Source organism: Emydura macquarii, unplaced genomic scaffold (genome assembly GCF_026122565.2).
Source record: "Emydura macquarii macquarii isolate MOO-44397 ecotype Brisbane River unplaced genomic scaffold, CSIRO-AGI_Emac_v2 contig_2422, whole genome shotgun sequence".
In the NCBI taxonomy this organism is placed as follows: Eukaryota; Metazoa; Chordata; order Testudines; family Chelidae; genus Emydura; species Emydura macquarii.
Window position 1 is genome coordinate 32,378,672 of NW_027132559.1, and position 12,630 is coordinate 32,391,301.

The following is a 12,630-nucleotide window of genomic DNA, read 5'->3' on the forward strand; positions in this document are numbered from 1 at the left end:
ACTCACCACAAAGGGGAAGGGGGCGGGGGGCAGAAAGTAGATGAGACCATGGCCATGTCTACTCCTGTGTGCTGGCCAATGGAACTGGCCAGCTGCATGGACAAGAGAATGATGCACCCCTTAAAAGGATGTAACAAATTACTCTATTCCTTACAGTGCAGCCAGAGAGTTTTGGGAAGCCCCTACTGTGGGTGCCTAAGCCAGTGTTAGGAAATTTAAAAAATAAATGTACTGCTCTTAATGGGGAGTTACTAATCATTACTAAGTCCTTTGGGATTCAGTGTAATAACATTAATCATGAGGAAGTATTTTGCTATTCATGTAATTCCTGAGGAATGCCATTGTTTTTTGGCATTAATTAATGTTGACTGTGTGTTACAGTGTTACCTTAGAAGTGCTGAGATTATTCTGTTTAAAATAGATCTGAGAGAATGTGAAACCTTTCAGCATTCATTCCAGCATATTTAACGCTCACTGTTGAATGTGAAAGTAGTTTCTTGTTTTACCTTCTTGAGTTCCTACATTATCCTGTAGGATATTGGGGTCTCAACCTGTTCTTACTGAAATCAAGGGGAATTTTGCCATTGATTTTAGTGGGAAGCGAGATCAGCCCATTTGCCAAATTCTAGCACTACTGACTTATTACATGCCACTTTCTAATACTCTTCTCCTTTGTTTATACTTGTGGTTCTCTCTCACTCAAATGCTCTTACAGGACACATTCAGCGCCAGTATGCCAACACCCGATGTCAATAATAGGAGTGTTCCATTTCTACAGTCTAAAAAAATGAAGGACTCCAGTCCTTGTAGATGGAGAATACTGTGCAGGTACATGGAATACTCCAGCTAGGAGCAGGAGAAGCATTACTAGTTTCCCAAGGATTGTAGTATTTTACCATATTTTAATACATGAGCGACAAAAGGAGTAAGTAGGACCAATGGAAAAGCCTCTTGTCACAATTCTGTGCTTTAGCATTTCTCTACAGTTATCCGTCAGTGATAGGACCAAACTTATCCATGTGCTTCAGGATGCTGTTCCTTTTATTGATGGTAGGAATTCAGATGCAGAAGATAAAATCATATCTCTAGATTCACAGGAATCAGGGCCATGGCTTCACTTTCCTAAATACCAGCCAGTGGAGGGGGGAAACTGCACCTCACAAAACAAGTAGCAGTGGATAGATATGCTGCCTCAAAAGGTCCAGGGTATATTCTACTGCCTAGCAGTCTTTCCAAGGTGGTGCAGCTCTGTGCTACCCCTTACTATGGCCTGTGCGTAAATGGGAAAATATAGCCCTTAGACAAGTGGTTCCCAACCTTTTTGTCTCAAGGGCCACAGATATAATTTTTACAACCCTAAAGGGCCACCAGTCTCTGCCAGCAGGCTCCCCCCACTGCAGCCATCTCCCTGGCTGCAGCAGGGAAACTGCACGCCTCCCGTAGCCCTATGCACACCACCTGGGTTCCTCGACAGTGGCTTGCTTCTGCAGCCCAGGGGACGGAAGATCAGTGCTTCCCTCCTTCTGGCTCCAGCAGGGACCACAGCACCTAGGGACCTAGGCAAAGCGCTTTGCTCTCTGCTGGAGCTGAGGGTGGGGAGCACTGATCTCCCATTCCCTTGGCTGCAGCAAGGAGCCTGCATCTGTCTTGTAGCCCACAGAAACATGCTCTGCCTGGGTCCTTAGGCAGCGGCTCCCTTCTGCAGCCAGCAGGAGGGGAGCTGCGGGCCACTTTGAAAGCCCCCACAGGCCACTTTTGGCCCCCGGGCCACAGGTTGGGAACCACTACCTTAGACCTATAATATATAAACTTTTTTCTCTGTAAAGTATATACTTTAATAATTTAGCAAGCAGCCATGTACTATGCACTTTCTCGTCAATCAGCAGCACAGCTATATTTAATTCAATTTAGGGGATAAGGCAGTTAACTAGGAAGCTAGATTAGCTTGCACAGTGCATTCTTTCTTAGGTACAGTTCAAAGGCTACAAATTTAGGTGGATTGTATGTGACAAAAAATTAGCTACTTCTCTCTGTTGTTTAGTTAAGGCAATGGTAAATAATTATAAAGACAGGTTAGTGCTACAGAGCAATCTGTATTGCATGGTAACCTGGGAGGGACTTGAACAAAATGTGCTTTAATGCAGTCAAATCCAAGGTCATACACCTAGGAACCAAGAACGCATGTTACAGTTACAGGATGGGGAACTGTGTTTTGGAAATCAGTGACTCTGAACAGGATTTATAGATATTGGTGGATAACCAGATGAACCCAACCTTCCAGTGTGATGCAGAGGCTAAGAGAATTAATGTAAATCTTGGATGTATAAGCAGTGAGTGGAATATCAAGTAGAAGTAGGGAGGTTGTTTTCCTTTGTATACAACATTAGGGAGACCATCACTGGAATATTGTATCCAGGTCAGGTGTCCAACTTTGTTGACAAATTGGAAATTGTTCAGGAAAGGGCTATAAAATGATTTGAGGTCTGGAAAAACTGCTATACAGTGATAGATGAAAGAAACTCAATCTGTTTAGTTTAACAAAAAAAAAGTTGAGGTGAATTGATCATAGACTTTAAGTACCTATGTGGAGAGAAGATTTCTGATAGTAAGGGGCTCTTAAACAAAGGTATAACAAGATCCAATGGTTGGAAGCTGAAGCTAGACAAATTCAGACTAGAAATAAAATGCAAATTTTTAACAGTAAGGGTAACTAACCATTGGAACAATATACCTAGGGATGTTGTAGATTAGCTATCACTTTAAATCTATAAATCAAGATTGGATGTCTTTCTAAAAGATATGACCAAGCTCAGCCAGAAGTTTACTGGATTACTGGATGAAATGCAATGGCCTGTGTTATGCAAGAGATCACACCAGATAATCATAAAGGCTTTTTCTGGCCTTATCATCTGTAGTTTGTAAGTAGAATTTACTGAGCACATGTCATATGAACAGCTTTCAGGAATACTGGTGTGACAGATGCCTCTTGGCCAACACGTAGGGTACTGAACCAGATCCCTCCATATCTAAAAGCCTGGGCTGCTACAGCTTGAACTAAAGAGCCAAGGCGCCATATTCGTGGGCTGTAACAACTCAGTGCTGAACTGCACAGAGGGGACTTGTAACACTCACTCACCTGTGAGCTATGTTAGCATACACAAAGTAGTACTACAGGATGCTACACATATAAATGCAATATTTCTATATGTTATGAAAAATTCATGACGTTATATCATTATTTGATAAATAGTCTTCACACTTTGGGCATGACAAGCAACCCTAAAACATGACGTATAAGAGAAAATTTAAAAAATTGGGTTTGTTTAATTTGGAGAAGAGAAGACTGAGGGGGGACATCGTAACAGTTTTCAAGTACATAAAAGATTGTACAAGGAGGAGGGAGACAAATTGTTTTCATTAACTTCTGAGGACAGGACAAGAAGCAATGGGCTTAAATTGAAGCCAGGGCAGCTTAGGTTAGACATTAGGAAAAACTTCCTGTCAGGGTGGTTAAGCACTGGAATAAATTGCTTAGGGAGGTTGTGGAATCTCGATCACTGGAAATTTTTAAGAGCAAGTTAGACAAACACCTGTCAGGGATGGTTTAAATAATATTTAATCCTGTCTTGAGTGCGGGGGACTGGACTAGAAGACCTTTTGAGATCCCTTCCAGTTCTGCACTTCTATGGTTGGTGAACACCTATTCAGGCAAGTAGTCAAATTTATATCAGTTGCCTGAGTAAAGGTTGCCTAAATGGGTGCTTTAGGAGCTTAGTAGAAAAATCATGTGTAAAATGCACTTGTACATTGGAAGAATTAGGTTTATTTTCAAAGTCTCATTGTTTGGTCTAAGTAACACTGATTTTCAGTGGAACATGCAAAAAAGTCTTCCCAGTAAGTGCTGTTTCCATAGCAAATTTCAGCATTCTGTCTCCCACTGTTTCCATTATGACTGTAAATAAATAAAAGTTGCATCTTGTGTGTGATGAAAGTGTAATTTTTCACTCTGTCCCAAAATGGCTCAACCATTTTTGCTCAATCTTAAAAAAATCAAGCAAACAAAAAAAAAAAAAAGCACTTTTGAGTAGAGACCAAATCTATAAAACCCAGTGTGAAAGGTAAAAATATGGTAAAGTTGTGGCACTCTGAAAACAGGAGGTTAGAGTGGAAATGTGCATGCAATCTTAACTCTAGCAACCATCATGGCAACTTCTATAATAGAACTTGATGGTACTAGGAATTGCAAATCTGCAGCGACAGACACTGTTATATATCTGTATCTCCAAGTATGCAATATCCCAGGAAAGAGGAATTTATATAAATTCAATAGATAATTGTTTATTATTCATAACAACTCATTCTCCCAAGGTATCTGTCAACACAAGCATCTCCATGCTGTCTGGCAAAGTGAAGATTACAACACTTTTCAATAAACTTTTGAACTAAGTTTGAGCAATAATGCAAAGTGTGCTGTGACTGAATGCCATAGGAAACTTTTTCTGGGAAAAGTAAAGCAACATGCTACAAACTACTTCTTGAAGCAGACAAGGGACCTTTTGCAACCATTTTAAGAACTTAGCAATACTGATGACAGTATAGGTTAGATCCTCAGCTCATGTAAATGGACAAACTTCCATCAAAGTCAGTGGAGATACCCTGGTATTCAGGATCTGGCCTGCACACATTTACAACTTTCATCTGAATTATTAGTAAGATAATTACTAGTAAGGGATACCTTTCTGAGTTAGTTACAGTATCAAGGACTAAAAGCAGCAAACATTGCACCTGATGTTTTCTGCAAATACTTGTCAAGGAATGTACTTTCATGTGCTTTATGTGAGGTCTAGTAGACCATAGAATAGTCTCCCAGATAAGAGTTCATGGAACAATTAATTGTGAAAAATATTCATTGAAAATTTCTTTCTCTTTCTGTTTGCAAATCAACTTTGATTTTTACAAATCTATTCACCATTAGTAATTATTCTATCAACAGTTTATGAAAACAAATGTAAAATTATGAAGCACTCACCTGATTATTCAGGATTCACTATTCACAGTGTATGACTAGTGACGTATGTCACATGGTATTGTTTCTGTTCCCTGACTGGGTGGCTGAAACTTTAAAAGGCAGACAATAACAAATAATGAATAGCAAATGCTATTTTATTGACACAAAATACTTCTGTTCACAAATGAGTACAGCTAATAAAAACATATATTCCCTAAAGATCTGAATAAAAATCCATTCAGATATGTTTGCAAATAACAAGGAACACAGACATAGCATAATCAAAGAGCTGTTTAGAATGAAAACTAAACTGGAGAAAACACTAGAAAATATCCTGTATGGACAAATACTGCTTTTGTTGGGAGAAGGACTGAAGAATATAATTTTTTTTTCCTTCTTTAACTCATGACACTGACATTTGAAGAGATTTCTGATAATAAAGGGCTCTTGAACCTAGTAGACAAAGGCAGAACAAAATTCAGTGGTTTGAAGGTTAAGTTAAACTAACTTCAAGAGTGCTGAAACAATTTTTATAGTGGGGGTGCTGATGATGGATACCATGTATTTGGTGTTTGTTATTATTACTTCAAGGCAGGGCAGGTGGTAGCACCCTCAGCATCCCTAGTTCCAGCACCACTAACTAACTCAGACAGGAAATAAGGTGCAAATTTTTAACAGAGAATAGTTAACCATTGGAACAACTGGCCTAAGGATATGGTTGATTCTCTATCACTTTAGTCTTTAAACCAAGGCTGTTGTCTTTATGAGAGATCTGTTATAAGTCAAACAGAAATTATGTGCTTGCTACAGCAATTACTGTGTATGCAAGAGGTCAGACTAGATAATTATAATGACCTTGTCTAGCCTTAAAATCTATGGATCCATGAATTCCATATTACATTCTCAAAGTCAAAAGACATAGGTAAAAGTTAGAGAGACAAAGTGGGTGAGGTAATATCTTTTATTGGACCAATTTCTATTGGTGAGAGAGACAAACTTTCAAGCTTACACAGAGCTCTTCCTCTGGGTGTCACAACTAAATACAAGGTAGAACAGATTTGTTTAGCATAAGTGGTTAACATGTACTTCACGGAACTATTCCAGGTGAAGAGGCCTATTAACACCTCTTCAATCATAATGGGAAAGTGGGGGGAGGAACTGGGGGCTTAGTTTAAGTGAGTTATAGACTGTTGTAATAAGTGTCTCTGTTCAGTCTTTGATTTTTGATATCTAGCAAAATTAGGAATTTAAGATCCCAAGCTCATCTTTTGAAGGTGTTGTGCCTGTTTCCTTTGAGGTTAAGGACTGAGAGGTCAGATATACTGTGATTATTCTGTGAAAAGTGTCCACTCACAGGTAATAAGGTGTTTTTTGTCTTTTTATCATTTTTCTGTGTGAGCTCATTCGAGAGCATAATGATTATGTAGTTTCACGCATATAGTTGTTGTTGGGGCATTTAGTCGACTGGATAAAGTACACCAGACATTGTGCTAGGCATGTTTAGGACCTGTGGAGTTTGAAAGGTGTGTTAAAAGTACACCAGACATTGTGCTAGTCACGTTTAGGATCTGTGGAGTTTGAAAGGTGTGTTGTGCAGTGTGGGGAGAGAGTGTTGATCTTGGTAGAAGTAGAGATATGTCTACAGGTTTTGTCTCTCTTGTATTGGTAGGGTCTGGTGCCACTTTGAGTTGATGTGTCCTGGTCTGTGGGGAACTTGTCTCTGATGATGAGCTTGGAGAGGCTGCGGGGTGGTTGAAGTCCAGAACGAGGTTCAGGAAAGATTCCTTTCACGATGGGGTCTTCATCGAGTATGAGTGGAATTGTTTGATGATACGTCATATGGGTTCCAGTATGGGGTGGTAGCTGACAGCTAGAGATGTGTGGTTGGAGGAGGCTTTATTTATGTATTGAAGCAGGTTTTCTTGGTGTATTTGGGTGTCCTGTTCGAGGATGCAGTATTCTTCTCTGGTGGAGTGTCCTTGTTTGGTGAAGGTGGTTTTAAGTATATCAGTATCTTAACACTCTCCTCAGAGCATATTCCATGGTAGCTGAGTGCCTGGCTGTAGATAACAGATTTCTTGGTGTGTTTGGGGTGGGGACTGGATGTGTGACGGTGATTTGTGGGTTTCTTGTGTATAGTTGTCTGTAGGGTTCCATTGTTGAAGCTGATCATGGTGTCCAGGAAGCTGATGCTAGTGTGGGAGTGTTCAAGAGAGTTTAATGGACGGGTGATCGTTGTTGAAGTTGTGGTGGAAATCTGTGAAGAAATTTATGTCTGCAAGAGAATTTAGGTGTCTGTCCAGAGGATGAAAATATCATTGATGTACTTCAGGTATATCATTGGTTTCATGGTGCATTTGTCCAGAAATTCTTCTTCATTGTGGCTTATGAAGAGGTTGGCATATTGGGAAGCCATCCTAGTACTCCTGGCTGTTCCCATGGTTTGGACAAAGTGTTGTTGTATGTAATATTGTTATGGGTGAGGATGAAATGGATAAGTTTGACGATGTGTTTGGGTTGGATATCTGAGGGTTATCCATTATCTTGTAAATATTTGAGACAGGCAGCAATGTCATCATTGTGAGGGATGTTGATGTACAGGGCAGTGACATTCATGGTGGCAAGGATGGTGTTCTGAGGGAGGCTATTAATGTTACGGAGTTACTGGACAAAATCACTTGTGTCCTGGAGGAAGCTGGCCTTTGTGTGGTGAGTGGTTGGAGGATGGTTTCTGTGAGTCCCAATATTCCTTCATTAAGAGTGCTGTGGCCAGATACAATGGATCTGCTGAGGTTCCCTTATCTGTAAAGTATATTTGGGAAACAAGTAGAAGGTCCTAAGTTGTTTGGGGAAAGATTTGGCTAAATTGTGGTGGAGGGGCAAGTCTTTGAGTTCGATATAGTAAATGGTATCAGAGAGTTGTCAGTTGGCCTCATTAACATAGTCCTCACAGTTGAGGACTATGATGGCACTCACTTTGTCTGCTGGTCACTATTTGGTGGTTTGATTTCAGGGACTATGTAGCTGTCCTCCTGGTGGTGGAGAGATTGTAGTGGAAGTGATGTTTGTTAAGCATTTCATGGTCAATTTTTTTCCTGAAACAATCAGTATAATGGTCAAGATTGTGGTTTTGTCCCTTGTGGGGTTTCCAGAAAGATGATTCTTTTTTCTTATGACTGTTGGTGGAGATGTGGTAATTGTGGGTGGTGTCATCTTCTGATAGTGCTACCTTTCAGCAGTATGCGCTGAAGATTTTTAATCCTTTTTAAAAAATGTCTACGGGTGGTTTCTGCTCTCCTGATGATATTTAGAAGGGTCTTTTGAGTGAACCGCAGAGCTACAACACCAAACATCCTCAGTTCATCCCTCCTCCTGTTTGTCACTGTGCATTCCTGCCATTTACTTCTTCAGTTTCAGTTTTGCTGCTGTCACTGGTAAATACCCTCATGCAGGGCCTGTGGAAGGGCATATACCATCAACAAGACAGTGAAACTGACTTACACAAACTGCTGTCAAATGCACAAAATAAAAAACCTGAAAAATGGAGCAAAATTTTTATTTTATTCCTTTTACTTATTAGTGATCTTAGAAATTACTTGTAGGGGGACAGTTTTCAGATGTGATTTTTTTGTTGATGCTATCCCTTTAATTTTTAATTTCTTTCATTTCTTGTGTGACTGTTTTGAGAAGTATTTGTCTGTTGGCTGATACCTTGCTTTTGTTTTACTGTGATTGTTGTAAAACAATGCCTAATGAACACCAATAAAATGGTTTCTTTTTAACACTGAAAATTTCATAAATTACTGTGTCACCATGTTATATGGAAAAAGTGAAGCCTTATTATTTGTGTTACCAGAGTATGTAGAAGCCTTAGTCATAGACCAGGATCCCATTGTGCAACACAAGGCACTACACAGACCACTCGGTGATACACAAACAGAACAAAAGATAGTCCCTGACATATTTTGTACATTTTATACTGTAGGTTGTATATACAAAGAAAAATTTGACAGTGTCAATTAGCTAAGATTTAGTATTCTCATATAGAGCCCAAAATGTGCCTAGTGTAGTCAATGCTAAAGCTCCCATTGACTTCAATGGGGCAGGACCAGGTACACATTTATTTGTTGAGCATCCTTCTCCTTCTATTACGTATTAGGTGGCTTGAGTTTGAGTGCAGAACAGAAGCTTTGCCAGCCTCTGACCTAGATAATTTGCACTTGAAGTTGTTTTGGGAGTTTATGGGCATGCTTTTGCTACAGTACAGAATTTTGATTTATAATTTTTTTAACATGTTGATTGGTCTTCACACTTCTGTTTATCAAAATCAAATAACTGTTTGTTCAAATAATTCAACTAGAAACCTTGGTAAGTACACCTGTTCAAGTCAGCTGGCTCTAGCAACATCTTGTCTGTTTTATGTTAACAGGCACTTTTGTCTCTTTTGCACATATTCAGGTCAATAGTTATTTAACTTCATTTTACAGAGGTGAGACTTTGCTTATTTGCCACCTTGTATTGATAACTATGTACTGTTTGTGTTTAGGACATGATGCTTCAGCTGTTACGAGGGTTGGATTTTCTGCATTCACACCGAGTGGTGCACCGTGATCTGAAACCACAAAATATCCTCGTAACAAGCAGTGGGCAGATAAAATTAGCTGACTTTGGCCTTGCACGAATCTACAGTTTTCAGATGGCTCTCACCTCAGTGGTAAGTTTAAGAATGCTTTTTTTTACCCTCAGTAATATGCTCTATTACCTATATTACTATTGTCAATGGATCCTGAGAGTTATAACTGTGCTTTTAAACCTTTTGCATTTTAGATCATGTGTGTGTGAAGAAAAGTAGTTTTCCAATTAGGACTGAGTAGTTTCTGAAGTTGCTTTGGTTACTGTGTAAAAGTAATCTGTTAGTGATTACTGGGTCTGAATTATATAATGACTAAGGCCCTATTTGATTTACGGAATGATTGTCAAAAAAGTGCGGCTGAGTTGCAGACAAACCATGGAAAATTGCGGAAAAGTAATAATGGTCCTTATTAAAATAAAGTCCATTATTCCTTTTCCACGATTTTCCGCTCTCGGACACCCAGAGCTGAAAGCAGGGGCTCCTACTGTCAGCCACTTGAAGCTGAAAGCGGGGACTCCTGCTTTTGACCATCCAGTGCTGAGAGCAGCTGCCTCAGGCTGACTTATTAGTGAGGTTGAAGCATGGGCTAGCTGTTTGAGCATGGGATGGTGCATCGGGAGCTCCTGAGTTCTCATTCTAGTTGTTATACTGACTCTCTCCGTATATAGCCTTGGGCCAACCACTTAGGGTATGATTTTCAAAAGTGTTGAAGGTATTTAAGAGAATAAGTGCTATTGACTTCAGTTGGAGCTGTGCTTCTAAATCATAGTGGTTCTTTGGAAAAATCCCACACTTAATCTCGTCATTTTTTCATCTGTGTAAATGTGGATTGTACTTCTTACTACCATACTTCTCAGTTGTGATAATTAGTTTCTGAATGGTTATAAATGCATTGCAGATGAAATGTGCTGCCTACCTGTTAGGTATTGTTAGTAGTCTCTCACAGCAATACTAGTTTGGTTTTGTGTTCTGCTTGCTAAATGTATTGTTTCCCTTTGCCATCCTGAGTGCCATATCTACCATGACAGTATCACATATACTTAGTACAGGAAAGGTAGGATTGCTAAGAAAAGAAACTGAAAGCAATATATATTATATTTAAGTATTTTATTTTATAAATCAATCCATTGCTGTTTTGCCCCTTTTCAAGCCAAGTGGCTAATCAAAGTGTAAGGCCCCGTGGAAGTTCCAGCTGGGAGTAGAAATTGATGATAGGTATTTCTTTCATGCAATTTTGTTTATTCATAAAGAAGGGATAAAGTCCTGCATCTCTGAACTCAGAGGGGATCAAATAGCAGGAAATAGCTTCTTTTGCCCACACCACCAAAGTCTTTTCAGCCTGCACTACTGTCCCAAAAAATCTATCCACAGTTTCTTCCAGGGTCAGATATGCTTTTTCAGCCTCTCCTTCAGGCTCTCTCTCCCACTGAGGGTATGTCTTCACTCATGGAGGTACTGCCAGTGTCTTCAGATGGATTCTTCGGGATCGATTGAGTGGCAGTGGAAACTCGCTCAATTGATCCAGAAGTTGACTCAATAAATCCCACAAAAATATTAACTCTGCATTGACAGGAGGGCATTTCCCGTCGGCACAGCTTAGTGGGGAGGCTGTGCTAATTAGAATTTAGGAAGTCGATGGGAGATACGCAAGCTACTCTACGTAGCTTGTGTATCTCCCGTCAACTGCCGCCAAATTTCACCACAAAAGGCCTTAGTCTGCTCTTATCTGTTCACATTTTCTGTGTCTCTGCTCCCAGACCCCTGTGCCCCTACCTGGTTAGAATACCCAGTTGAACTCTGTGCCCACTGGTGCTAATTTCTCGGCAGATTCTATTAGGCTTTGTTTTAGGTCGTATCCCCTTAACTGGCTCTTAGTACAACTGATTTAAATGGGGGATGCAGTGTTGTTGTAGCCATGTTGGTCCTAAGATATGAGAGAGACAAGGTGGGCGAATTAATATCTTATACTGGATCAACTTCCGTTGGTGAGAGAGACAAGCTTTTGAGCATACACAGAGCTCTTCTTCAGGACAGGAGTTGGTCCATTAAAATATATTACTTCACCCAACCTATCTCTCTTAAATGGGGGAGTCATTCACACATCAGTGTAAAGAGATTTTAATTCAATCTATAACAATCAAGATTTCACCCAACCCATAACAGTATAGAAAAAACAACGAGAGTCCTGTAGCACTTTAAAAGACTAACAAATTTCTGTAGGCATAAGCTTTCATGGGCTGCAACCCACTTCAACAGATGCATGAAATAGAAATCAGATAGGGGGTATATATATACATCCAAGGGTAAGGAACAACAATGGGGAGGATAGGTATTAGCAAAGTCCATTCAGTTAGAGTAGATAAGGCCTGTTCACAACCATTGATTAGAAGGTGAGAATGTGTGAACAGTGACAATTACTTCTTGTAATTAGATAACCATTCCAAGATCCTATTCAGACCCAGTTTGATTGTGTCAGGTTTGCAGATGATTTCCAGCTCTGCAGTTTCTCACTGAAGTCTGTTTTAGAAGTTTTTTTGTAGAAGTATGGCAACTTTCAAGTCAGCTACAGAGAGTCCTGGGAGGTTGAAGTGCTCTCCGACTGGTTTATGGATGTTACCATTCTTTATGTCTGATTTGTGTCCATTTATTCTTTTGCATAGTGACAGTCCAGTTTGGCCAATGTACATGGCAGAGGGGCATTGCTGTCATGTGATGACATATATTACATTAGTAGATGTGCAGGTGAATGAGCTCCTTATGGTGTGGCTGATGTGGTTAGGACCTGTGATGGTGTCACTAGAGTCGATGTGCAGACAGAGCTGGCAACGGGGTTTGTTGCAGGGACAGGTTCCTGGGTTAGTGTTCTTGTATGGTGTACGGTTGCTGGTGAGTATTTGCTTCAGGTTGGGAGGCTGTCTGTAAGCAAGGATAGGTCTGCCTCCCACGGCTTGAGCGAGTGCGGGATCATCTGCTAGGATAGGTTGTAGAT

At 40.1% G+C, this 12,630-nt stretch overlaps 1 protein-coding gene across 1 annotated transcript in view; it reads left to right on the top strand.

The window, feature by feature from the left end:
• The window catches only part of CDK6 (cyclin dependent kinase 6), a 159,935-nt gene that overhangs the window by 61,357 nt on the left and 85,948 nt on the right, over positions 1-12,630 (top strand). The window contains exon 4 of the mRNA XM_067562200.1: positions 9,555-9,722. Within this exon, the coding sequence (XP_067418301.1) occupies positions 9,555-9,722 (168 nt within the window). The remainder of the gene's footprint in view (positions 1-9,554; positions 9,723-12,630) is intronic.